This window comes from Theropithecus gelada, chromosome 3 (assembly GCF_003255815.1).
Source record: "Theropithecus gelada isolate Dixy chromosome 3, Tgel_1.0, whole genome shotgun sequence".
NCBI lineage: Eukaryota > Metazoa > Chordata > Mammalia > Primates > Cercopithecidae > Theropithecus > Theropithecus gelada.
In genome coordinates, this window is record NC_037670.1 from 153,521,361 (window position 1) to 153,547,922 (window position 26,562).

Here is a 26,562-nt window from a genome sequence, read left to right on the forward strand (position 1 = left end):
GGCTGGCCGGGCTGGTCCTGCGGCCGCCGCTGAGTCTCCGCCGCTCGCGCTGCCCACCGCGGCTCCGGCGGCTCCAGGTGCAGTTCCCCGGCCCGCGAGGCTCCCGGTCCCCCGGCCCCCCGGCTCGAGCGCCTCCCGCCGCAGCGCAGCTCCCCCGCCGGCCAGGCTCCTGCGCGGCGCGGCTCATGCCCCCGGGCGCGGGGCGCACAGGCCGGCCGGCCGCCACTGGGAAATAGGCCCCCGGGGGCGGCGGCGGCGGGGCCATGGCGCGGAGACCCCGGGCGCCGGCCGCCTCCGGGGAGGAGTTCTCCTTCGTCAGCCCGTTGGTGAAATACCTGCTCTTCTTCTTCAACATGCTCTTCTGGGTGAGTCTCGGGGTCGAGGGCACCTGGGCGGCGGGGTCCACCCGCGGGGTGGAGGGGTGGCCCGGAGTGCCCCACGCGCGGGAGCCACACTGCCGAGTTTTCTGGGCTGACGGCACTTGGGGGAAATTCATCCTGGGGAGGGACACCCCGGGGACGCCGCGTCTGCAGGGGGCGTTGCAGGGAGGAGGGTATGCCAGGCAATCAGTGAAGACTGAGGGGTATTGTCGGGGTGTCGGAGGAGGGTCTGTGTCAGGCTAGAAATGTAGGTTTGAGGCAGCCTGTTGGCCCAAGGCGGACCCACTGGCACATGATGGGGAGTCGGTGGTGGCAGGTGACTTTCAGGCCTGGGGGCCTGGAGGCCTGGCTGGCAAAGAAGAGGAAGGAAAAACCCAAACCTCTCTCTCCACCACTTCAACGAAGATGGGTTATGGGCATCATCTCTTCCTTTTGCAGGCCTCCTCTACCCCCACCTACACCCCCCCCAAAGTCTGGGAAGAATCGCCTCCAGGCGCAGATGTCTTGCCTATCCCAGCACTGCCCCAAACTTTGCCCCCTCCCCGCCACCCTCCTCAGGACCAGACTTCACCCCTGGAGCCTGACAGTCCCCAGTGTCTTTAAACAGGACCCCGTGTTGGGCCGGAGGGCCAGGGATTCTTTCAGAATCTTCTGCTTGGGGTGGACAAAGTATTGGGCTGGGACTCAGGACACCTGGATTCCCATCCCACTCTGCCGTTCATTGTTGACTCGACCGACCTAAGCATGTTATGTTCATGTCTGCAGGTCTTGCCTCCCTCCCCCACAAATCCAACCTAGTGTGATCAGGGGTGGCAGAAAGACTGCTGAAGCTGAGAACTGAGCTGAACCAGATCATGCAATGCCAGCTCGACCCTATTTCCTGGCTAGAGAGTCCTGGAGGTTCTGGGGTGTGAGAACGTAGGGATGTCCTTCCTTCATTCACCTCCTCTTCTGGCTCCTACCACACCAGAGCTGCTGCTTCTGGAGCTCACCATCCTTCCCCACTTCAGCTGGAGACCTAAAGTTCAGACTTACAGGAGGGAAGAATTGAGTCTAAAATATGTTTCCTAGGGGAGGGAGCAAAAGAGACATCTAAGCCCTTTGCTGTAAAGGTTTCACAGGGCCCGTGGGGTGAAGTGCAGACACAAAGCACGTAAGTGCTGGCCTGTTGGGACAAATGAGAGAAATCTCAGAGGGTGGTGATGACAGCACACTCAGCCATCATACTCCTGGGGAAAATGAAACTTGGGCTCCTATCAAATGCTCAGTTTTAGAACTGGAAAAACATTTTAGAAGACATCTTGTCCAGCATCTGTGTTTATGTCTATAAAATGTAGAAAACTAAAGCACAGAGATGTTAAATGTTTTGTCCAAGGTCCAACAGCTGGTTAGCAGGCTTGGTCTGGTGACCTTTCTACTGAACCACAGTGCCTCTGGGGGAAGTCCTCAGCGCAGATGGCTGCTGCTATAGCTGGGGTATTGGCGGTTTTAGTAGTCAACCAGTCAACCCAAGTTCCCATAGTCTAGGTTCTGCCTCAGCTGGAGGTTAGGAAAGAACACGAGAAAATCCCTTACCACTCTGCCAGTGCTGAGAGTGTACTAAGAGACTCCCCACCTACGGGCAAGTATCAGTGAAGTCTCCTCTGTGCTCACTGAGTGTGCCAGGCCAGTGACGTGCCATCGTCAGAGAGCCAGCAATAGCATCTCAGGGACTTTAGGTCATCACCCTGACTTCCTTTATCTGCCGAGACTGTCTCCCTTGGAGCCATCGGCACCTCACCCTTGTCTGTGCTTGCCAGTGACAACAGCTGGGTGCATCTGTTACACTTGTGTTCCTGGTCTTTTTCTTTTCTCTCGAGCTTCCCTACCCCTTACCTCCACCCTACCCCCCTTTTATCAAATAAATGACTTTGAGAGATCTCAACCAGGAGAGAGTTTGGCTCCACAGACCCATTTACCTTGGTAAAAATGGTTCATTCAAAGTCAGAAGACCCGGGCGGCCAAGCTAGCACCACCCCAAATTAGAATAGAGCCCCTTCTTGGCCCTACAGTAGACTCATAAAAAATCAGAGGCTCTAGAAATAGCACACTGAAGGACAAGAGGCTCAGCATCTTTTTGGCACCAACTTACTGTGTGACCCTAAGCCAATGTATCTGTCTCTCTGACCTTAATAATCTTTCTCCTCTAAAGGAGAAACAATTTCTGCCTTAGTGAACTATTTAAGGATGAATGAATCATTTGGGGGACTGTCATCTTTTTTTTTTTTTTTTTGAGACAGAGTCTCGCTCTGTCGCCCAGGCTGGAGTGCAGTGGCGGGATCTCAGCTCACTGCAAGCTCCGCCTCCCGGGTTTACGTCATTCTCCTGCCTCAGCCTCCCGAGTAGCTGGGACTACAGGCACCCGCCACTTCGCCCGGCTAGTTTTTTGTATTTTTTAGTAGAGACGGGGTTTCACCATGTTAGCCAGGATAGTCTCGATCTCCTGACCCGGTGATCCACCCGTCTCGGCCTCCCAAAGTGCTGGGATTACAGGCTTGAGCCACCACGCCCAGCCGACTGTTTTCTTTCTTCAAGACCTGGAGCTGGATCTAAGGATGAATCTCCCTGTGTCCTGATTGCCCTTCCTAGGGGACAGTACTTTTCAGGTCTTATTGAATGTCCCTTCTCCCCCAAACCCAGTGCTGCACAGGTATATTCCATACAAGAGCAGCTGGAGAGAAAGGGCTGCTTCCCCAGATCAGGGGGCCATCTTTCTTCCTAGCCCCTCTTCAGGGACTGGTTCCCATGCTTTCTTTTTTGTAGACTTCTATCACCCTAATCAAATTCCGCTCTTCGCCCAGGAAGCACCTATGGATGAGACGATGGTCAGCCCACACCCTTGCAGGCAGAGTGCATGCTCTGACCAGCTTCTGGAGTGGCCACGTGGCAGTGGTTATTGTGTCTGTGCCTGGAACCCACTAGGAAGGTGTCTGGCATCCTCTGGGCTCACATTCAGTGGTGCTGGTGGTGATGGTGGCTATGTCTGCTCTTGCTCTAGAAGCCCTGACTCTTGGGGCATTTGGAGTCTGACTCAGAAAGCTAATGAATTTCTGGGGACGGGGACCAGTTCCTACTGTTCGTGTTTCAAAATCTCACTTCCCCTTTGACCTGGGAGTTCTGATTTTCTTCCCTGAATCGTGTTGCTGGGTTACTGACTGTGGGGATTCCATGGCCTGGAGTAGCTGCTCTAAGATCCTAGATGTTGTATTTAAATCAGTTAGGGCGGCTACAGAGCAGCTGCCTCTCCTCACCTCCCTCTGCAGGACAGCTTCTTGCAGAGAAAGACATTGCGGTGGTGCCTGTTTTATCAGCTTGGCCATGTGTTGTCAGGAACATTCAGTGCCGCCCACCTCCTTCCTCACTTGTCCTTTTCCCACTCAGGGCAGCAGTTGGCTGGCTTTTGAGTCAGGCAGCGCCCAGAAGCTCAAACCTCCAGCCCCTGTGTCTCAGCCCAGGCTTCCCTAGCAGCTATGCCTCAGGACTCCCATGGCACCTTCTGTATTCTTCGATTGTCATATCCCTTACCTGTGCTGCAATTCTGTTTACCTCTCCGTCTCCCCTTCTAGATTTTGGGATCTTGAGGCTGAGCACAGCCCTGTTCACCTCTGGATCCCCGGCGCCCAGCTGTGTTTGGCATAAATTGGGTGCTTATTGAATGTTTATTGGATGGCGAGTGAGAGCGCAAACCCCACAGGGTAGAGGCATGGTGCCCATCCTCCCTCCCTCATGGACACTGGCCTGTAAAGATGCAGCTCAACCTGGGATCCTTGAGCACTCTTGGTGATGAGGTACCCAACTGTGTTCTCCTCTGTGATGGGTCTGGTGGCCTGGCATCCCTTCCCTTAAGCCAGATCAGAAACATGGCAGCCATCCCCTCTTCAGAGCCACACGTACGTACTGTCTACAGCATGTGGATTTTCTCACTTCCACTGCTACCTATATGGACCCCCATTCAGGTCTTCCCTAGGCTGAGCCAAGCCATCGGTGGGGCATCTTCTTCAAGAAAGCCACTCTCCCATGCAGGGCTACTGTATTGGAGTCCTTGGGCACTCAGAATCACCCAGACCACTCTCAGCACCATCTCTTTTCGTCTGGCTCAAAAATCATGAGGACGTAACCAGGCATCAAGCCAGCCAAAACCTCTTCTAAGTGGCAGGGGCCCTTTCTGCCATCCAACCTCCTCATCCTATACTTCCAAATACACTAGGAGGCAGAGCCCATCACCTCCTTCCTCCCGCCCCCCATCTTCCCCGTAGACTTGGCTGGCTTCAATAACTGAAGATAGTCAGATGCTTTTTATAAAAACAACAAAAATTACAAAATATGGGAAATGAAGACAAGAACCATCTCCTTTGCTATGCAGGTCGCATGCACACCTTCTTAACTCCCCAGCAGCTTTGTTTGCCTTGGACCAAGTAGAAAACCATAAACTTAAAGCAGCCTTTAAAAAGAAAAAGAGAAGGCTGGGCACAGTGGCTCACGCCTGTAATCCCAGCACTTTGGGAGGGCGGGGCAGGTGGATCACCTGAGGTAAGGAGTTCGACACCAGCCTGACGAACATGGTGAAACCCCATCTCTACTAAAAATGTAAAAATTAACCGGGCATGGTGGTGCACACCTGTAATCCCAGCTACTTGGGAGGCTGAGGCAGGAGAATCACCCGAACCCGGGAGGCGGAGATTGCAGTGAGCCAAGATCGTGCCATTGCACTCCAGGCTGGGCGACATAAGCGAAACTCCATCTCGGGAAAAAAAAAAAAAAAAAGGAAAAAGAAAACATAGAATGCCTCTCAGATCTTGGTAGGAGGCTAGTGCAAGGCCAGTCCCTCCAGGGCTGTGAGTTTGAATGTTTATTTACTGCAAGCCCTTGCTAGACCTCCCTTCCTCTTTCTTAACCTTGGAAGAACAAAGTCAGCCATGGCCTGAGGAAGATGCCAAAGGCTTGGCCCCAGACCTTGTTGAGGAAGGAGCCCTGTGAACTCCTCCATTTCAGAGGGACACTGTCCCCCAGTCCGGAGGGAGAGCGCTGAGAGCCAGCCTCACATGGACAGCCGCCACCTCAGACACCTGTAACAGCAGCGCCACGGAGAGCACAGAAAGACCAGTATGTGTAAGGTTATGGGCAGGGAGAGAAGTGGCCCTGTTCTGGGGCCACAGGCTGAAAGTTCTTTGACTTCATCCAGATATAAGGGTAGGGAGGACTGAGAAACCAGAGGTGGAGACCACTGCCTTGCCCACTTCCCTCTGAGCAGGGACAGGGTTTTGATTGCCACACAGGGAACCACTTTACCCTCAGCTGTCTCCACCACCACCTTCAAAAGAGGAGGAAAAGAGATTCTAAGGAGGGGGTGTGGGCCCTGAGACAGTAGGGTGCCACTGCTTCTTGCAGCCTGGACTTTGGACTATGGAAGACAGACAAGGCTAGGGCTTTCCCTGGAAGCTGCACCTGCGGGTGGCCCCCCTGTGGCAACGCCATGCCTTCCCTTTTCAGAGTGCTGTTCCAGAGACTTCCCTCTGAGCCACCTCCTGGGCCCTGCTGGCATCCTGTCCCTCCCCGCCAGCTGCAGTCTTCCTTCCCCTGCCTGAGCCCTAGCCCATTTGGAGATTATCAGCTGTTCCCCCAAGGGAACCACAAGCAGCTGCTTCCCATCTCCCATGATGGCTGAGGTGAATATGCAAAATCCTGGGGGTGCTGAGAGGCAGAGATAGGAAGGCAGACAAATAGCCAAGCTCATGAGGCTTTGGGGACATCCAGACCTAGGTTCCAGTCCCACTTCAGCCGCTCACTAGCCAAGTGAACTGAGGAAAGTTGCTGAAATTCTCTGAACATCATCTCTATAAAATGGAGATCCTAACGCCCTCTTGGGTTTGTGGTCAGAATTAAATGAGACAGTGTTTAGCCCGGCGCCTGGTCCTTGGCACTCAACAGAAAGTAATGCCACTGCTATCCCTGTAAATGCTCCTAGAGGTCACCTGCTGGGGGTGGACGTGGAGGGTGAGGTTGAGTGCTCCTCCAGGGAGGACGAAAGAGAGTGGCAAGCAGACAGGAACTGGCTAGGAAAGGGCCAGCCTTTGCTCAGCCCTCTTTGCTCACGTTCTCACCATAACAAAGGAAGACTAAAAACAAAGGAAGAAAATTAAAGAGAAAAGAAAAAAAACTCAGCAGGAGACAGTCATTATTGGTAGCTTTATATTTTTTAGTTTATGGAGAAAATTCCTATTTATCCGATGAACAGAGCCACACTGTTGTCTCCGGGGGCCTTCCCTAGGAATCTAACTGAATCTAACTGTGAGGAAACATCTGCTTCTCAAGGCTTGTCACACCACCTTGGCCTTTTAACATTTTTATTTACGTATTTATTTGTTCATTTGTTTGTTTGTTTAGACATGGTCTTGCTCTTTAACCCAGGCTGGAGTGCAGTGATGGGATCACAGCTCACTGCAGCCTCAACTGCCTGGGTTCAAGCAAACGTCCCACCCCATGCTGTTGAGTAGCTCGGACTGCAGGCATGCATCACCATGCCCGGCTAACTTTTTTTTCTTTTTTTAGAGACTGGTCTCACTATGTTGCCCAGACTGGTCTTCAAATCCTGGCCTCAAACGATCTTCCCCACTTTGGCCTCCCAAACTGGTGGGATTACAGGCATGAGCCACCATGCCTGGCCCTACCTTGGTCTTAAATGCAATCCAGTAGAGATGGACTCTGGGAGCGAATTTGCCTGTAATTATTGGCATTTGGGCATAAGCGCCAGGAGAACAACCTTTGTTCAGGACCTCAAGTTGAGGCCCTGCAACCTTTCCTCTCTTATTGCTGATGGCCCTGAAGTACTGTCTTATGGGATAGAATAAGGGTTTTTCCTTTTAAACATCAAATCATGACGATTTTTTCCAAATTTGCAAGAAAAAAAGTCAAGATGAGAAAATTTTCTTCATCTCCTTTCTTCCATGAACATTAGTACCTGCAGCTGTTTATCTGCCTGCAAGTGCTAACAAAAGGCAAACAGAAGAGGACAAGTAGCAACTAACTATTATGGAAAACTAGGAAACAATTTAGAGTATTGCCTGCGTTGTTTTATGAAATGCAGAGACATACACCTAGCAGCCACATCTCTCGGTAATAATTGTTCCTTAGTTCTATAATAGAAATTAACGTTTGTCTCCTCACATGATACAGTGAGTTGGATACAGCAGTATCTGTGTAATATTCCTGTCAAATATGTGTAATCTGAATCTAACTGTGAGGAAACAACCAAATAAATCCAAATCAAGGGACATTCTGCAAAACAATTGGCCGAAATATAAAAACTGTCAGTGTCCAAAGAAGTGTCAGAACAAGTGTTGGGAAGGATGAGAAGACATTGGAACCCTCACACATGGCTAGTGGGGAAGTAAAAAGGCACAGCCGCTGTGGAAAACAGTTTGGCAGATCCTTAAAAAATTAAACATAGAATTACCATGTGACTCAGCAATTCCTAGGTATAGAGAACTTTGAAAACAGGTATTCAAACAAGACCTTTTACACAAGTGTTCATAACAATACTATCCACAGCAGCCAAAAGGTGGAAACAACACAAATGTCCACCAATGGAGGAATGGAGAAACAATTGTGTTATAGTCACACAACAAAGTATTATTCAGCGATAAAAGGAAATGAAGTTGGCAGGGCACAGTGGCTCACGCCTGTGATCTTTTGGAGGCCGAGGTGGGTGAATCACTTGAGGTCAGGAGTGGCCTGGCCAACATAGTGAAACCCCGCCTCTACTGAAACTACAAAAATTAGCTGGGTATGGTGGCGCACACCTGTAATCCCAGCTACACAGGAGGCTGAGGCACAAGAATTGCTTGAACCTGAGAGGCAGAAGTTGCAGTGAGCCGAGATTGCACCACTACACTCCAGCCTGGGTGACAGAGCGAGACTCCATCTCAAAAAACAAACAAACAAACAGGAAATGAAGTTGTAACACATGCTGCAACACAGATGAATCTTGAAAACATTCTGCTAAGTGAGCCAGGCGCGGTAGCTCATGCCTGTAATCCCAGCACTTCGGGAGGCCGAGGCGGGCAGATCATCTGAGGTTGGGAGTTCGAGACCACCCTGACCAACATGGAGAAACCCCATCTCTGCTAAAAATACCAAATTAGCCAGGTTTGGTGGCACATACCTGTAATCCCAGCTACTCAGGAGGCTGAGGCAGGAGAATGACTTGAACCCGGGAGGTGGCGGTTACGGCGAGCCAGAGATTGCACCATTGCACTCCAGCCTGGGCAACAAGAGTGAAACTCCATCTCAAAAAAAGAAAAGAGAAAGAAAACATTCTGCTAAGTGAAAGAAGCCAGACACAGAGGGTCACATAGTGTGTGATTCCAATGACAGGAAATATCCGGAATAGACAAACCCGTAGATACTGAAAGCAGATTTGTGGTTACCAGGGGCTGGGGTCAGAGGACGGGGTGATGGAAATGGGGAGTGATGGTTTAATGGGTACAGAGTTTCTATTTGGGGTGATGATAAAGCACTGCACCCTGATGGTGGTGATGGTTGCACAGCCATGTCAATGTACTGAAGGTCATTGAACTGTTTACTTTAAAATGTCTAAAATGGTACATTTTGTGTCACGTGTATTTTACCATAAATTTTACAGTCAGTGTCTTAAAGACCAAAAACAAAGGAAGAAAATTAAAGAGAAAAGAAAGCCAAGAGACTGTTCCAGGCTGAAGGAGATTTAATCTCTAAATGCATGATCCTTGATTGGATCCTGGATAAGAAACAAAAAAAAGGTTACAAAGGACATTTTGGGGATAATTGCGGAAAGTTACATATGGACTGTAAATTAGGTCACAGTAATAGTGTATTAAAGTTTAAAAAAGAGGTCAGGTGCAGTGGCTCACGTCTGGAATCCCAGCACTTTCGGAGGCCATGGCGGGTGGATCACTTGAGCCCAGGAGTTCAAGACCAGCCTTGGCAATGTTGTGAAACCCTGTCTCTAAAAAAAATTTAAAAATTAGCCCAGTTGGTAGCACATGTCTGTAGCCCCAGCTACTCAGGAGGCTGAGGCAGGAGGATTGCTTGAGCCCAGGAGGTCAAGACTACAGTGAGCCCTTGATTGTGCTACTGTACTCCAGCCTGGGTGACAAAGCGAGACCCTGCCTAAAAAAAAAAAAAAAAAAAAAGAATAATATGACAAAATCTATAATGTACACCAACAGAGCACTGTGACTTCCCAGTGCTCTGTCACTTGAACAATTTTAAGATCCACTACCTTAGCCAAGCCTAGTGGCTCATGCCTGTAATCCCAGCACTTTGGGAGACCAATGCAGGAGGATCACCATATGCCAGGAGTTTAAGATCAGCCTGGGCAACCTAGCAAGATCCAATCTCTACAAAAAATTTAAAAATTAGGTGAACATCGTGGCATGTGCCTGTACTGAGGAGGCTGAGGCAAGAGAATCTCTTGAGCCCAAGAGGTTGAGGCTGCAATGAGCTATGATTGTACCACTGCCCTCCAGCCTGGGCAACACAAGAGTGAGACCTTGTCTGTTGGGTTGGGGGCAGGCGGGGAAGATCCACTGCCTTAAGTTTTGGTGTGATTGATGGGAAATCACCCAGATTAAAGTTTGTAAAACTGTATGCAAGTTAACCCTAGTTTATGAAAATCTGATATTAAAAAATGTATAGGCTGGGTGTGATGGCTCACGCCTGTAATCTCAACACTTTGGGAGGCTGAGGCAGGTGAATCACCTGAGGTCAGGAGTTTAAAACTAGCCTGGCCAACATGATGAAACCCAGTCTCTACTAAAAATACAAAATTAGCCGGGTGTGGTGGCTCATGCCTGTAATCCCAGCTGCTTGGGAGGCTGAAGCAGGAGAATCGCTTGAACCTGGGAGGCGGAGGTTGCAGTAAGCCAAGATCGCGCTGTTGCAGTAAGCCGAGATCGCGCCATTGCACTCCAGCCTGGGCAACAAGAGCGAAACTCTGTCTCAAAAAAAATAAATAAAAAGTATAAACTAACAAATTGGGTGGGGGGTGGTAATAGACTATTTTTTAAGAACAGTTTTACAGAAAAATTGAGAGGATAGCACAGAGATGGACATTTCTCAAAAAAACAAAAAATAAAACTACTAGACAATCCAGCAATCCCACTACTGAGTGTTTATCCAAAGGAAAATAAATGAATATATTGAAGAGAAATCTGCACTCCCATGTTACTGCAGCACTATTCACAATAGCCAAGAAATGGAATCACCTTAAGTGTCCATCTACAAATGAATGGATATAGAAAATATGATTCATATACATAATGGGATATTATTCAGCCATAAAAAAGCACGAAATCCTGTGATTCGCAACATGGATAGAACTGGAGGTCATTATGTTAAGTGAAATAAGCTGGGCACACAAAGACAAATATTGCATGTTCTCACTCATATTTGAGAGCTAAAAAAGTGAAACTCATAGAGGTAGAGAATATAATGATAGTTACCAGAGGCTGGGATCCAGGGTCAGGAGGATGAAAAGAGGCTGGTTCATAGGTACCAACATATGGTTACATAGAAGGAATAAGTTCTAGAGTTCAGCAGCACAGTAGGGTGACTATAGTTGACAACAATATATTGTATTTTTCAAAATAGATTTAAAATGTTTCTAACACAAAGAAATGATAAATGTTCAAGGTGGTGGATGTTCTAAATACCCTGATTTGATCATTAAACACTGTACGCATGTATCAAAATATCATACGTTTCCCATAAATACATACAATTTACATATATCAACTAAAAACATGTTAAGATAGTATTGAGAGTTCCCATATATCCCATACTCAGTTTTCCCTGTTATTAACATATTAGTATGATAAATTTGTTGTAATTAATAGTATTATCATTGTGGTCTACACTTTATTGGGTTTTTTTTTTTTTTGTTTTTTTTTATATCCTTCTGTTCCAGAATCCTATTCAGGATACTACGTTACTTTTTTCTTTCTTTCTTTCTTTTTGAAACAGGATTTTGCTGTGTTGCCCAGGCTGGAGTACAGTGGCACAATCATGGCTCACTGCAGCCTCAACCTCCTGGGGTCAAGTGATCCTCCCGCTTTAGCCTCCCAAGTAACTGGGACTACAGGTGCACACCACCATGCCCAGATTATTTTTATTTTTATTTTTTGTAGAGATGAAGTCTATGTTGCCTAGGCTAGTCTCGAACTCCTGAGCTCAAACCATCCTCTGCCATTGAAAAGTTCTGGGATTCCAGGCATGGCCCCCCATGTTCTGCCCTACATTACATTTAGTTGTCATGCCTCCTTAGGTTCCTCTTGGCTGTGACAGTTTCTTAGACTTACTTTGTTCTTTTCTTTTTTTTTTTTTTTTTTTTGAGACGGAGTCGCGCTCTGTGGCCCAGGCTGGAGTGCAGTGGCCGGATCTCAGCTCACTGCAAGCTCCGCCTCCTGGGTTTACGCCATTCTCCTGCCTCAGCCTCCCGAGTAGCTGGGACTACAGGAGCCCGCCACCTCGCCTGGCTAGTTTTTTGTATTTTTTTAGTAGAGACGGGGTTTCACTGTGTTAGCCAGGATGGTCTCGATCTCCTGACCTCGTGATCCACCCGTCTCGGCCTCCCAAAGTGCTGGGATTACAGGCTTGAGCCACCGCGCCCGGCCTAGACTTACTTTGTTTTTAATGACCTTGACAGTTTTGGGGAGTACTGGTCAGGTATTTTGTAGAATGTCCCTTTATCGGAACTTGCCTGCTGTTTTTCTCATCATTATAATACTGGGGTTATGGCTTTTGGGAGGAAGACCAGAGAAGTTAAGTGCCATTTTATTTTCATCACATCACGTCACATCACATCACATCATACAAGTGATTTGGCAACATGATCATTGTCAATGTTGGCCTCGATGAAGTAGTGTTTATCAGGTTCCTCCGCTGTAGAGTTAGCCTTTCCCCCTGTGTTCCGCACTGTGCTCTTTGGAAGAAAGTCACTATGCACGGTCTGCACTGAAGGAGTAAGGGGTTAAGCTCTACCTCCTCGAGAATCATTTGAAATTCTTCTATGTGGGAGATTTGTCTTTTCTCCACTACTCATTAAGTCATTTATTTATATCAGCATGGGCCCACAGATGTGTATTTTTTATTTTGGGTAATAATTCAATATTTCTTTATTTTGAGGCTCAAATCATTCTAGCCTTGGCCATTGGGAACTCTTTCAGTTGGCTTCTGTGTCCCTTTGGGATGCTCACATTGATGGGGATAGTGATGTGGGGAATTCATTTTTGTTTCTTCGTGAGCATTTCCTTTCTTTGGGGCACTACAAGATGACGTAGGCTCATCTTGTGCCTCTCCTGCCCCCATCCTAGAATCAGCCACTTCTCCAGGGAGCCCAGGGGATGGATATTTTCATTACAAGGTGATCACTCACTTTACATAGGGATAATGGTACTGGTGTGTGCAAATTATTTTATATAATTTGACTGACAACTTTTCAGGAACATATATTTTGCTAAAAGCTAGACTCAGCCATTTTAAAAGTTGTATCTAACTCTTAAAAGTTTCCAGCCAGGCTTCATTCTAGTCAGAATGTGAAAAGCTATCCAAAGAAGAGAAATGTCTTTATCTCCGTCCTCGTCGCGAAAGGAGGTCATTCATGATATTGTGAGGTGCTATAAGGATTTTACAGAAAATTCTGACATAGCGGAAAGAGTTCCAGAATGAGATTAGGAGGTTGGATTTGGTCCAGATGGTGCATTGCACCCGTATGCACTTGGTTAAGTGTTACTTCCTATCTTTTGGCCTCATCTATAAAAAGAGGTGAGTGGCCAAACCCACTTCTAAAGTTCTGTTCACCTCCAAATGTGATGCTATGAACAGCAGCAGCAGCACTAACTTTGGAAGGGCAGTAGTTTTGAGGAATCCAGGGTGGGAAGTGGGGGCAGGAATGGGGGTGTGCAAGGTCAAGCTGTGAAATGCAGAATTTGAGAGCTCAGGGGAAAGACATCATTAATGATTGTATTAATATTAATAATATTAAAGACTTTTTTTTTGAGACAAAGTCTCGCTCTGTTGCCCAGGCTGGAGCGCAGTGGCACGATCTCCGCTCACTGCAAGCTCCACCGCCTCCTGGGTTCACGCCATTCTGCTGCCTCAGCCTCCCGAGAAGCTGGGACTACAGGTGCCCGCCACCATGCCCGGCCAATTTTTTTGTATTTTTAGTAGAGACGGGGTTTCACCGTGTCAGCCAGGATGGTCCCGATCTCCCGACCTCGTGATCCACCTGCCTCGGCCTCTCAAAGTGCTGGGATTACAGGCGTGAGCCACCGCGCCCAGCCAACTTAATCTTGATTTTAATGTAGCCTGCATCTGTGGCTCTAGATCCCTGGCTGATTGTTCTTTAGGCTTGTAGGGTCTCAGACTTGGCTGCACATTGAAATAACCGAGAACATATTCAGAAATACTGTTGCCTGGGTCCCAATGCCAAAGATTCTGATCCACTTGGTTTGGGATGCAGCCTAAGCATTAGCAGTTTTTTAAGCCTCTCTCCCAACAACCCTAAGTCCCAGGCGACTCTAACGGCAGCCAAAGTTGAGCATATGCTTTCGGCTATAAATGTTCTTGTCCCTCCACCATATAGCACATGGATTAAGGGTCCTCAGTGTACTGTCTGCATAGCAGCAGATGAATTGGATTTGGATAATGTATTAGTTTCCTGTTGCTGCTGTAACAAATGACCACAAACTTAGTGGCATAAAACAACACAAACCAAATTTCTTATATTTCTGGTGACCAGAAGTCCAAAACAGGTCTCACCGGGCTAAAATCAAACAGGTCTCACCGGGCTAAAATACGGCAGCACCGCATTCCTTCAGGAAGTGCTAGGAGGGACCCACCTCCTCGCCTGCTCCAGCTTTTAGAGGCAGCCCTCATTCCTCCATCCATAGCACCACAGCAGTCCAGCCTCTGCCTCCATTGTCATTTCCTTCTCTGACTCTGGCCCTCTTGCCTCCTTCTTAGAAGGTCTTTTGTGATTGTATTGAGTCCTCAGGGATAATCTCCCTAGTTCAAAATTCTTAATCACATTTGCAAAGTTCCTTTGGCCATGAAAAGTAACACATTCACAGGTTCCAGGAACTAGGACATGGACGTCTTTGAGGGGACATTATTCTCTCTACCATAGATAGAGACAGAGCAACTGCTGTAATTACAGGCCCATAAATAGAGTTAACTTACTCTATGATGTGTGGCATCTCTTTACTTTGCCCATTTTTTCAACTTTTATTTTAGGTTCAGAGGTACATGTGCAGGTTTGCTATATAGGTAAATTGTGTGTCATGGGGTGATATTTCATAACCCAGGTAATAAGCATAAGTAGTTTTCCATCCTCTCCTTCCTCCTGCCCTTCACTCTCAAGTACATGTGTCCATGTGTACTCAATGTTTAGCTCCCACTTACAAGTGAGAACACGTGGAATTTGGTTTTCTGTTCCTGGGTTAATCTGCTTAGGATAATGGCCTCCAGCTGTATCCATGTTGCTGCAAGGACACGACTTCATTTGTTTGTATGGCTGCATAGTATTCCATGGTGCATATGGACCACATTTTCTTTTTTCTTTTCTTTTTTTTTAGACAGAATCTCGCTCTTTCTCTAGGCTGGAGTGCAGTGGCATGATCTCAGCTGACTGCAACCTCTGCCTCCTGGGTTCAAGTGATTCTCCTGCCTTAGCCTCCTGAGTAGGTGGGACTACAGGCATATGCCACTATGCCTGGCTAATATTTGTATTTTTAGTAGAGATGAGGTTTCACCATGTTGACCAGGATGAGGTCTCGATCTCTTGACCTCATGATCCACCTGCCTCAGCCTCCCAAAGTGCTGAGATTACAGTCATGAGCCACCGTGCCCGGTCCCACATTTTCTTTTCTTTCTTTTTTTTTTTTTTTTTTTTTTGAGACAAAGTCTCACTGTGTCACCCAGGCTGGAGTGCAATGGCGCGATCTCGGCTCGCTGCAACCTCCGCCTCCAAAGTTCAAGTGATTCTCCTGCCTCGGCCTCCAGAGTAGCTGGGACTACAGGCATGTGCCACCATGTCTAGCTAATTTTTGTGTTTTTAGTAGAGATGGGGTTTCACCATGTTGGCCAGGCTGGTCTCAAACTCCTGACCTTGTGATCCACCTGCTTTGGCCTAAGTGCTGAGATTATAGGCGTGAGCCACTGCGTTTGGCCCGGCCCCACGTTTTCTTTATCCCATGCTGTTGGTGGGCATTTAGGTTGATTCCGTGCCTTTGCTATTGTGAAGAGTGCTTGTTTGGCCTTTCTTGTTTTATCTGTACTACGATTTAATCAGAGAACATCTTTGTGGAAAATTATACACCCTGGTAAAAATTTAACATGAAAAACAATGAGAGCCTGGGAGTAACAGAAATCAAGAGCAGATACACGTTTTTCAGTAGTTCAGTTAAATGACACTCAGAACTGTAATTGGCTGTAGGGTTTATTTTATTTTATTATTTTTTTTAGTCAGAGTCTCGCTCTGTCGCCCAGGCTGGAGTGCAGTGGCGCAATCTCGGCTCACTGCAAGCTCTGCCTCCCGGGTTCACGCCATTCTCCTGCCTCAGCCTCCCGAGTAGCTGGGACTACAGGCACCCGCCACCATGTCCGGCTAATTTTTTGAAGTCTTAGTAGAGACAGGGTTTCACCGTGTTAGCCAGGATGGTCTCGGTCTCCTGACCTCGTGATCTACCCGTCTCGGCCTCCCACAGTGCTGGGATTACAGGTGTGAGCCACCGCGCCCAGCCTGCGGTGGGTTTTAAAGGGCAGACGGAGATGCTCACTCACTCTGGCGGAGGACTGGCCACCAGGCCTGGGGAATGACTGGCATCTCTGTCGTGTAGTTTCCCTGCCTCCCCCATGCTCTGTGAGCCTGGCAGTGCTGTGGGACAAGGTGCCAGCTGGCACCTGCAGCTCTGCTAGCAGCTCCCTCCCTCCTGGACAAAGAGTATGAAGGCCGGCAATAACACTTTGGGCCCTGAGTTAGAGGCATGGTCAAATGATGTGAGGTGGGAAGAGACCGGGGCCAGCCAGGTGCAGTGACTCACACCTGTAATCCCAGCACTTTGGGAGGCTAGGGTGGGAGGATCAATTGAGCCCAGGAGGTCAAGGCTGAAATGAGCTATTATCATGCCACTGCACTCCAGCCTGAGCAATAGCACAAGACCCTGCTCCCCTACCCTGCAAAAAAGAGGGGGCAGAGAAGAGTTCTGGAAGATGTGGTTTTAGATAATGATCGCCATTTACTGCTGAATGCACCTGCCGTCCCCTGCCAGATGGCAGAGGACCTTCAACAAGGAGGCCTACAGGAAAAAATGTCTTTGTACCGGGGACTCATCTGACCCTATTACCTGTTCTGGGGGCCTAGCTCCCTTCTTCCACCAAAGCCCCATGGTGGCTCTTTCCAGCTGCTTTCTGTCTTGCAGGACAGTGGTGTCTAGCCAGCCATCTCCTTCCCCACTGAGTTGGTCAAGACCCTGTTGCTGAGAACTCTCTCCTGCCAGAGCTTGGCCCCATCTGTTGCCATGGCAACAGCCAGCTGCTGCTTAGCACCAGCCTGGAGACTGGGCACAAAAAAGGGTAGCCAAGGGAAGTAGGCACTGGAGCTGCCCTGCACCCCTGGAGACCTGGGGGTTGGGGGGCGGATAAGGCCCCTTTGGGGTCTCCTATTAGTCTCTGATGGGTTTGTTCTCTCAGGGAGAAGCCACGAAATTTGAAAGATCTAAACTCCTCTCTATTCCTCCACAATGGAATCAGAGTTTGTGAAGATAAAGGTTCCTTTGCCAAGGCAGTTCCAGTGCTTACACACATACACTCACACACAGTCCTTCACATTGGAGTGCACTTTCTTTTTGTACTTGACACAATATTGACATCTAAGAGGGTTAGAGAGCTGGGAGTATGCAACCGCCCAGGCCTGCTTTAGGTATAAAACCTGCCCTTTGATGCAGATAGATTTGAATTCAAAACTTTTCCATTTCTATGTGACCTTGGGCAAGTTAACTATCAATAATGATAGGTAATATTTATTGTCAGGCATTGTGTTAAATGCTTTCCATGCATTATTTTATTTGATTCTTACAGTAATCTTATCAGATGTTTGTTCTTACTTCCCATCCTCAGATACAGAAACTGAGGCTCAGAAATTTACCCTATATGTACCCAAGTTTGACTCGCTCTGAAGACTATGTTTTTTAATTTTTAACTCAAATTTTTTAGAGACAGGGTCTCGCTCTGTCACCCAGGCTGGAGTGCCATGGCACAGTCATGGCTCACTGCAGCTTTGCACTCCTGGGCTCAAACCATCCTCCTGCCTTAGCCTCCTGAGTAGCTGGGACTACAGGTGCACACCACTGCACCCAGCTAATTATTATTTTGTGTGTGTGTCTAGAGACAAGCTCTCACTATGTTACCCAGGCTGGTCTCAAACTCCTGGCCTCAAGTTGATTCTCCTACCTTGGCCTCTCAAAATGCCCAGCCTGAAGCCCATATTCTTAATCGCTGTTTAGTATTAACCCTGGATTGCCTTAATTTCCTCATCCGTAAAGTGGGCATAATATCTGCCTCACAACCTAATTGTGTTTTGAGGACTGAATGAATAATGAAAAATATAATGTGAGTAAAAGTGTCTCACGGAGGCTGGGTGTGGTGGCTCACACCTGTAATCCCAGCACTTTGGGAGGCTGAGGCGGGCGGATCGCAGGGTCAGGAGATCGAGACCATCCTGGCTAACACAGTGAAACTCTGTCTCTACTAAAAATACAAAAAAAATTTAGCCAGGCGTGGTGGCAGGCGCCTGTAGTCCCAGCTACTTGGGAGGCTGAGGCAGGAGAATGGCATGAACCCGGGAGGCAGAGCTTGCAGTGAGCTGAGATCATGCCACTGCACTCCAGGCTGGGCAGCACAGTGAGACTCCATCTCAAAAAAAAAAAAAAAAAAAAAAAAAAGTCTCATGGAGGTAAAGCCCTGGCAGATTCTATCAGCAGAATCACTGGGGATGTGAAAGATGCTCACCTTTGAGTCCTAGGGAAGTTGTCCTTCTCTGCTTTCCTAGGTTACTCACGGCATTCAGGGCTCTCTGGTTTTCAGAATCTCAGGGTCTGGTTCTTTCCCTGTCTCCACAGGTGATTTCCATGGTGATGGTGGCTGTGGGTGTCTACGCTCGACTGATGAAGCATGCAGGTGAGCTGTAGCTCTCCCTCCCTGCCCCCACCTTGTGCCATGCCCCTTCCCCCTCTGCCTCCTTCAGCCTGGCCCTCATACATAAGCTATGGTGCTGAAGGAGGCAGCCTCCCTGGAGCCAAATCTTCACGGTCTACATAGGTGTCAGACCCCCTCCATACCAGTGCCCCTGGATTTCCCTGAGCCCCCCTGAGTCTTCCAGGATATGCCTATATTGGAGGCTTAGGAAGTGCCTGAGAAAGAAGCTAGGCCCCTGGGAGCAGACAGTCATTAAGGGCTTTAGCCCCTCCCCAGCTCTGTTCTGGAGAAACCCAACCACCATTCCTATTTCACCACACAAGTCTCCAGGAAACAGAATCTGCAAAACTGGTGAGCCTAATGCCATTCTAATTCTTTTCTGGAGGGAAAGCAGCCCCTCCTGTCTTAAGCCCAGGAATAAAGGCTTTTATTTCATTAGTTTCTCAAATTAAATGCTACAACCCTTCTGGCCCCTTTTTGGTTCTCCCCCTGGGACAGGGGTACTGCCTCCGCTTAACCTTCATCCAACCATACTGGGGATTCCCCCACCAGGGGAAGGAGAACAGTTTGGGGCACCCTCCCACCCCATCCATGGGTTCCTCAGTGGGCACTGGGCTCAGGCTGAGGTCCGGCTCCTTCTCCAGAAGCAGCCCTAGCCTGCCTGGCGGTGGACCCTGCCATCCTGCTGGTCGTGGTAGGTGTCCTCATGTTCCTGCTCACCTTCTGTGGCTGCATTGGGTCCCTCCGTGAGAACATCTGCCTCCTGCAGACGGTGAGTGGTCAAGGCCCCACAGGAAAGACCCTGGCCCTCTCCCCATCATGCCTCTTAGCCTCCTAGGGCCCTTTGGTTTCCTTGTCCCACCCTACCCCCAGGCCTGTGCTGTCCACTCCTCAGTGCAGAGCTCAGCCCAGGTGACCCAGCACAGGGTGGCCACCCCCAGGACACTGTCCCAGAGGCAGCTGCCTTTCTCATGTGTGGGGCATCTGGGAGAATTGCCTGGCAGCTCCCAGCATCCCCATGGCCCTGGGAAGGGCCGCTGCCCTGACTGGTCCCAGACGCCTCCTCTTCCTGCTGCTCCACAGTTCTCCCTCTGCCTCACCGCCGTGTTCCTGCTGCAGCTGGCCGCTGGGATCCTGGGCTTCGTCTTCTCAGACAAGGTAATGCTGGGAGCCAGGAGGCCTCCTCAGGTGTGACCCAGAGGGAGGAAGGAAAGTTCCTGCCCATGTTTAGCCTGGTTAATTAACCACAGCGCTCCTTCCCTTGAGAAACATCAGCCGTCGAAAAGTTCATTAAGGGTGAATGAACAGCCTGTAAGATCATCATATCTGAAGAGAATTTTAAGATCATAAGGTGCTTTCCTCTGACAGTCTGAGAAGCTAACAGGGAAGTAAATTATACAAACACAAAGTTAAAATAATTTAGAAACTTTAATGGCAAATGACAGAATCAAACTCAATAATCAAGTGGGCCACTCTTACTTCTTTTAAAAATTGTTTATTGAGATAAACAGAAGGAAGGAAGGAAGGGGGAAGAGAACAATATTTTGTTTTGAGGTTTTTTCTTTTTTCTTTCTTCTTTTTTTTTGTGGGGGGGTGGCGGTTGTTGTTTTTGTCTTTTAAGAGATGGGAGTCTCACTAGGTTGCCCAGGCTGGCCTTGAACTCCTGGACTTAAGTGATCCTCCTGCCTCCATCTCCTAAGTATCTGGGATTACAGTCATGTGCCACCATGCTTGGCTTAAGAAAAGGTTTTGTTTGTTTGTTTGTTTGTTTGTTTGTTTTTAAGACGGAGTCTCTCTGTCGCCCAGGCTGGAGTGCAGTGGTGCAATCTCAACTCACTGCAAGCTCCGCCTCCTGGGTTCATGCCATTCTCCTGTCTCAGCCTCCTGAGTAGCTGGGACTACAGGCACCCACCACCACACCCGGCTAATTTTTTGTATTTTTAATAGAGACGGGGTTTCACCGTGTTAGCCAGGATGGTCTCGAACTCCTGACCTCGTGATCCACCTGCCTCGGCCTCCCAAAGTGCTGGGATTACAGGTGTGAGCCACCGCGCCCAGCCAAGAAAATGTTTTGAACAATGCTTGCCATATCTGGAAATGGTCTGCCATTCAGTGACATTCCTTTTTAAGAACCAGAATGCCTTTCCCAAAAGGCAAATGATTGCCAAGGGCAGAGTACAAAACTATGGAAAGAAAATTTGAGAAAAGTAGTGGGGCAGGAAGGAAGAGACTATGGTAGAAAATTATGAAATTGGGCCAGCCATGCTGGCTCATACCTGTAAACCCAGCATTTTGGGAGGCCGAGGCGGGCAGATCACTTGAGGCCAGGAGTTCGAGTCTAGCCTGGCCAACATGTCGAATCCCTGTCTCTACTAAAAAACACCAAATTAGCTGGGTGTCAGGAGGCTGAGGCACAAGAATTGCTTGAACCCAGGAGAAGGAGGGTGCAGTAAGCTGAGATCATGCCACTACACTTCAGTCTGGGCGACAGTAGAACTGTGTTCTAGAGAAGAAAAAAAAGAAAAGAAAAGAGAAAAGAAGAGGGGAGGGGCAGGGAGGGGAGGGGAGGGGTAGGGACGGGAGGGGAGAAGAGAAAATTATGAAATCGAGAGCCGCTGAGTTAATTCCGAATTTTCTAGTCCTCCTGGCTTAGAAAGATCCTGAAATGATGTATTAAATAGCTGAGTCTAGAGATGCAATTATCTCGTGTCCACTAGAGGGCAGTGCCTCAGCTCAGTAAGCTACTTTCTGCTAAAAAATTAAAAATTAATTTGTTTTCATCAGTCAACAAGTATTTTGTGATAGTAGCATTCAGAGATAGATATGCATTGGAATATCTTGAAATGTGTCTCTGAAAAGCTTCAACAGCAGGTCCAGCATTTCTCCTGCCCACTGGTACCTGAGGGCCTTGGGATGGATGGGCTTTGGAACTGAACTGGCTATCTTCCACCATTAGGACTCAGTTCTGATTTCAAGGCAGACTCAATGAAGAAGGATGACCCCTGTCTACTGTTATTTTTGCAGGAAGGAGCAAGTTAGGGATTAGTCCTGTGTTCTGATTCCTTGCCCATGTCTCCGGCAGGCCCGAGGGAAAGTGAGTGAGATCATCAACAATGCCATTGTGCACTACCGAGATGACTTGGATCTGCAGAACCTCATTGATTTTGGCCAGAAAAAGGTATGGGTCAGCCAGTGGTCTGGGGGACTGTGGGTAAAAGTGAACGTCATCCCAAGAGATGCCTCACCCTCTGTGCCTGTGGAGCTCTTCATTACCTGCCGGGTAATGGCTTCTGGGAAGGGGTTTGGCAAAAAACCATATGTAGCAGAGTGCTTTAAATGTACTTTTAAAGACACAGAACAGTATATTTTGTAATCTACTGTGTTATAAGTGGTTACCCACAGGGGGATGAGGAACTGCGCAGATTCTTGAATATTACCTCTTCGAAAGTGACATTTTCGGCTGGTCCGAAGGGAGTGAGTTATCTCATTTGATTGTTCACAGTCAGCTACAGATCGAACTCCTTGTTCTACTCTTCCCCCCTCTCCCCATTCTCACTTCTGCACTTGACTAAACTAAAAAAAAGAAAGTTACATTTTAAAAATTGTGATAAAATTTACATAATGTAAAATGTACCATTTTTAAGCATATAGATCTGTGGCATGAAGTACCTTCAATTGTTGTGCAGCCATCACCACCCTCACCTGAACAAACACTCATCTTCCCCAGCTGAAACTCTGTATTCATCAAACACTAACTCCCCATTTTCCTCTCTTGAAACTCTGTATCCATCAAACACTAACTCCCCATTTTCCTCTCTTGCAACTTTGTATCCATTAAACACTAACTTCCCATTTTCCTCTCCTGAAACTCTGTATCCATTGAACGCTAACTTCCCATTTTCCTCTCCCCCAGCAACCACTATTCTACTTTCTGTCGGTAAATTTTACAACTCTAGGTACCTCAAATGAGTGGACTTACAGTGTTAATGCTTTTTTGAGTGGCTTATTTCACTTAACATGTCTTCAAGTTTCATCTCTATTGTAGCATGTGCCACAACTTCCTTCTTTTTGAAGGCTGAATAATATTCCACTGTATGTATATGCCACATTTTGTTTATCCATTTATTCACCAGTGGAGACAAGGGTTGCTTCCACTGTTTGGCTATTGTGAACAAGGCTGCTATGAATCAAAAGTTAACATTTAGGCCAGGCATGGTAGCTTACACCTGTAATCCCAGCACTTTGGGAGGCCAAGGCAGGCAGATCATTTGAGGTCAGGAGTTTGAGACTAGCCTGGCCAACGTGATGAAACCCTGTCTCCACCAAAAATACAAAAATTAGCCGAGTTTGGTGGCGCACACCTGTAGTCCCAGCTACTCAGGAGGCTGAGGTACGAGAACAGCTTGAATTTGGGAGGTAGAGGTTGCAGTGAGCTGAGATCGTGCCGTTGAACTCCAGCCTGGGTGACAGAAAGAGACTCCGTCTCAAAAATAAATAAGTAAAAAATAAAAAGTTAACTTCTCCCCCCTCCCAAGACAGAGTCTTGCTCTGTCACCTAGGCTGGAGTGCAATGGCATGATCTTGGCTCACTACAACATCCGCCTCCTGGGTTCAAGTGATTCTCCCTGTCTCCGCCTCCTGAGTAGCTGGGATTATAGGTGGCCCCCAAACCACATCCAGCTAATTCTTGTATTTTTAGTAGAGATGGGGTTTTGCCATATTGGCCAGGCTGGTCTTGAACTCCTGACCTCAGGTGATCCACCCACCTCCGCCTCCCAAAGTGCTGGGATTACAGGCGTGAGCCAAGCACCTGGCCAAAAAAGTTAACTTTTAAGTAAAAGTGCTTTGAGACAAGTCCTGAGTTCCCTTTTCTCTGGTGCAATAGACACTTGACTTTGAGATCCAGTTTGCTCTCATGGAGTAATGATGGACTCACAATATTGAAGATTCCTCTCCTGTGTTTTCTCTATCTTAAGGAGAAGTCTTTCAGCACTGATCCTTTAATTATATCAGTCAATACTTTTGATCACTTCCATTTGCCTGCAAAGCCAAAAACTTCTCTCAAGAAGATTATAGCTGACTATGTAAAACAAAATATATGTACAACTGTAATACCAACAAGCACAGTGGTAAGTTATAACCAGATATACAAAGTAATAGAAATTAAGAAGTGAGAATATCTTCAGGCGAAGGCAACTGGGAAGCTGGAGCTCAAAGTTTAAGGCTGTGTTAAAACACAACCCGAAGTTCCCAGTGGAAGCTTCCTATAGACTTTTGGTGGCTCTGAGAATTCCCCTGGTCACCTCAGTGTGAGGGGTGGGTGATTGTTAACCTCTGGTGGGTTTTGTTGCAGTTTAGCTGCTGTGGAGGGATTTCCTACAAGGACTGGTCCCAGAACATGTATTTCAACTGCTCAGAAGACAACCCCAGTCGAGAGCGCTGCTCTGTGCCTTACTCCTGTTGCTTGCCTACCCCTGACCAGGTAAGCCAGCATCCCACCTCACTTCCTCCTGGGCAGCGAGCTGAGTCACTTTCTGATGGGGGCAGCTTCTATTGGGAATCCCCATCCCCTAGCTTAACCAGTCATGTGGGACAGGTGTCAGGTGTTTTCATTCACCCCAGCCTGATGCTTCTGTTAACCTCGCACTCCTGTAGCCCACATGGAGTTCAGAAGGTACAGATTTAACTTTTAAGTTCAGGTTCAGTACCTGTGCAGATTTGTTACATAAGTAAACTTGTGTCTTGGGGGTTTGTTGTACAGATTATTCCACCACCCAGAGCAAAGAGACCTGGACCCTGACCTCTCACAGGAAGGGAAGTCTGCATTTGGCAACTTCCAACCCTACATCCTCCACATATATTCTCTGACAATTTAGGAGTTTAGGAAGGGTATTCCGGAAGCCCATCAGCTAGGAGTTTAGGAAGGGTGTTCCAGAAGCCCATCAGCTAAGGCCCCAAACAAAAAGTTATTGGAATTAGAGTCCCAACTGGCTTTTCAACTCTTTCCCCAGGCAGTGATCAACACTATGTGTGGCCAAGGTATGCAGGCCTTTGACTACTTGGAAGCTAGCAAAGTCATCTACACCAATGGCTGTATTGACAAGTTGGTCAACTGGATACACAGCAACTTATTCTTACTTGGTGGTGTTGCTCTAGGCCTGGCCATCCCCCAGGTAACTTACCCTGTAAGACCTGTGGGTCCCACACACTCTGTAAAGACTCCTTTGTTTTGGGGAAGGCCCCCGGGGATCAGCGAGGGTGTCAGGCACTGACATGGCTGAGGGTGGGGAAAGGGATAGTGCTGGCCGCACTGGAAAGATCGAGCCAGGGAAAACAAGGCCATCACTCACTGCTGAAGGCCCAATTCCTTCTTGCCTCTCCCAGCTGGTGGGAATTCTGCTGTCCCAGATCCTAGTGAATCAGATCAAAGATCAGATCAAGCTACAGCTCTACAACCAGCAGCACCGGGCTGACCCATGGTACTGAGAATCCATCCTGCACCTCCTCACCATGGCAACTGGCAAGCCTCATCAACCAACAGCAGCGGGTGCTGAGAACAGCACCAAATGGAGATTTGGATTCCAGCCCCCCAAGTGACAGCCCAGTGGGAAGAAGCAAACTCCAGATGGGCAGAAGGCAGGGTACACAGGTGGCTCCGGTCTCAGGAGGATGCGCCCCCTCTCCCCCATCCCAGCCCTCAGCATTGTGCGAGAGTGATACCCTTAAGTGTTTGGGTTTATGTTTTTAGTTTTGTTTGGGAAACAGCAGTTGCACAGAGAATTACGGTGTAGTGCTGCTGCCGTTTCACCGAGGCACTGCCACCACCAGCTCTATCAGGGATGCTCCTGAGCTTGGCGGACATACTTAGATCCTAACGTGCCAGTGAGACCTGGCTGTGGAGAGTAGCACTGGCAGCCCTGCCTGGAGTCCGGTTGGCATGATACCAGCTCCAGAAGGGAAGAGAGTGGAGCAGACAGTGAGGAGCGAGTCTGGGGGTCGGCTGGGGACAGCCGTATGTGCTAGCTGGGAGTGGAGGGGGATATGTTTACCAAATGCCTGCCCTGCCATCCTCCCAGGTAGTCAGAGTGAGCTACATCCTGCCCCGCCTTCATTTCCATGGAAACATGGCAGCTAGGGCACGGGGTACAGCAGCAGCCAAATTCTTCCCCACCTCCCCTGCTTTGAAAAAAAGTTTGGAACCCTGGTCCCTATACTCTGCAGTCAGAAGTGGGACTGAGCCATACATGCCCTTGAATTCCTCCCTGTCTGGCCCTCCCTCTCCAGCAAGTGGGGTTTTCTTTAACTTGGCAGTGTGCAGAGGAGAAGTGGTAACACCCCCACCCCATTCCCCTGCATCGGAGCTCAGTATTCCTGCAGGGTAAGAGGTAGGAATCTTGCTGGGACGAGCGGAGCCAGAAGTGGCAATAAAAAACGTGTTGACCTGGGCTACGCTGGACTCCATGAATTTTCCATTCTGGCAACTGGAAGGGGAGGAGTAGAAGGGCCCTGCAGAGGACGGCACTGGAGACTCCTAAACGCCACACACCTCCCCCTTGCTGCCCCCTACACGCGCGTCTCCTTCAACCGATGCATTGCCACCCTCCCACAGCCTCACCCTCAGCTCTAAATTAGGTCGAAAGAGTCCCAGTTCCGATCTAGGAACAGCATAATTTTGTTCCAAAACCTGATGTGTTTTTTCTAATTAAAATTGATTAAAATTAATTTGTCACCCAAAACAGGAGGGGAATGGGAAGGAGGGACATGAGCACTCCGCTGGGGCCGGGACGGGGGATGAGGAGGAAGAAGGCCCTTTCCCCTACCCGGGCCCTCCACGCTGTTTTCCCCTAGTCTGCTGTAGGGAGGACTCCGAGGAAGCTCGGCGCGGTGTGCTGGACCTCCTGGCGCCGGGAGG

At 48.5% G+C, this 26,562-nt stretch overlaps 1 protein-coding gene across 1 annotated transcript; it reads left to right on the forward strand.

Annotated features, from left to right (window-relative positions):
- On the forward strand, positions 1 to 26,099 carry TSPAN33 (tetraspanin 33). The gene is made up of 8 exons (XM_025380569.1): positions 1 to 365; positions 18,575 to 18,632; positions 19,295 to 19,422; positions 19,734 to 19,808; positions 21,733 to 21,828; positions 24,004 to 24,132; positions 24,662 to 24,823; positions 25,035 to 26,099. The coding sequence occupies exons 1-8, from the start codon at positions 264 to 266 to the stop codon at positions 25,134 to 25,136; spliced, it is 852 nt and encodes a 283-aa protein (XP_025236354.1). The 5' UTR covers positions 1 to 263; the 3' UTR covers positions 25,137 to 26,099.
- Positions 26,100 to 26,562: the final 463 nt, after the last annotated feature.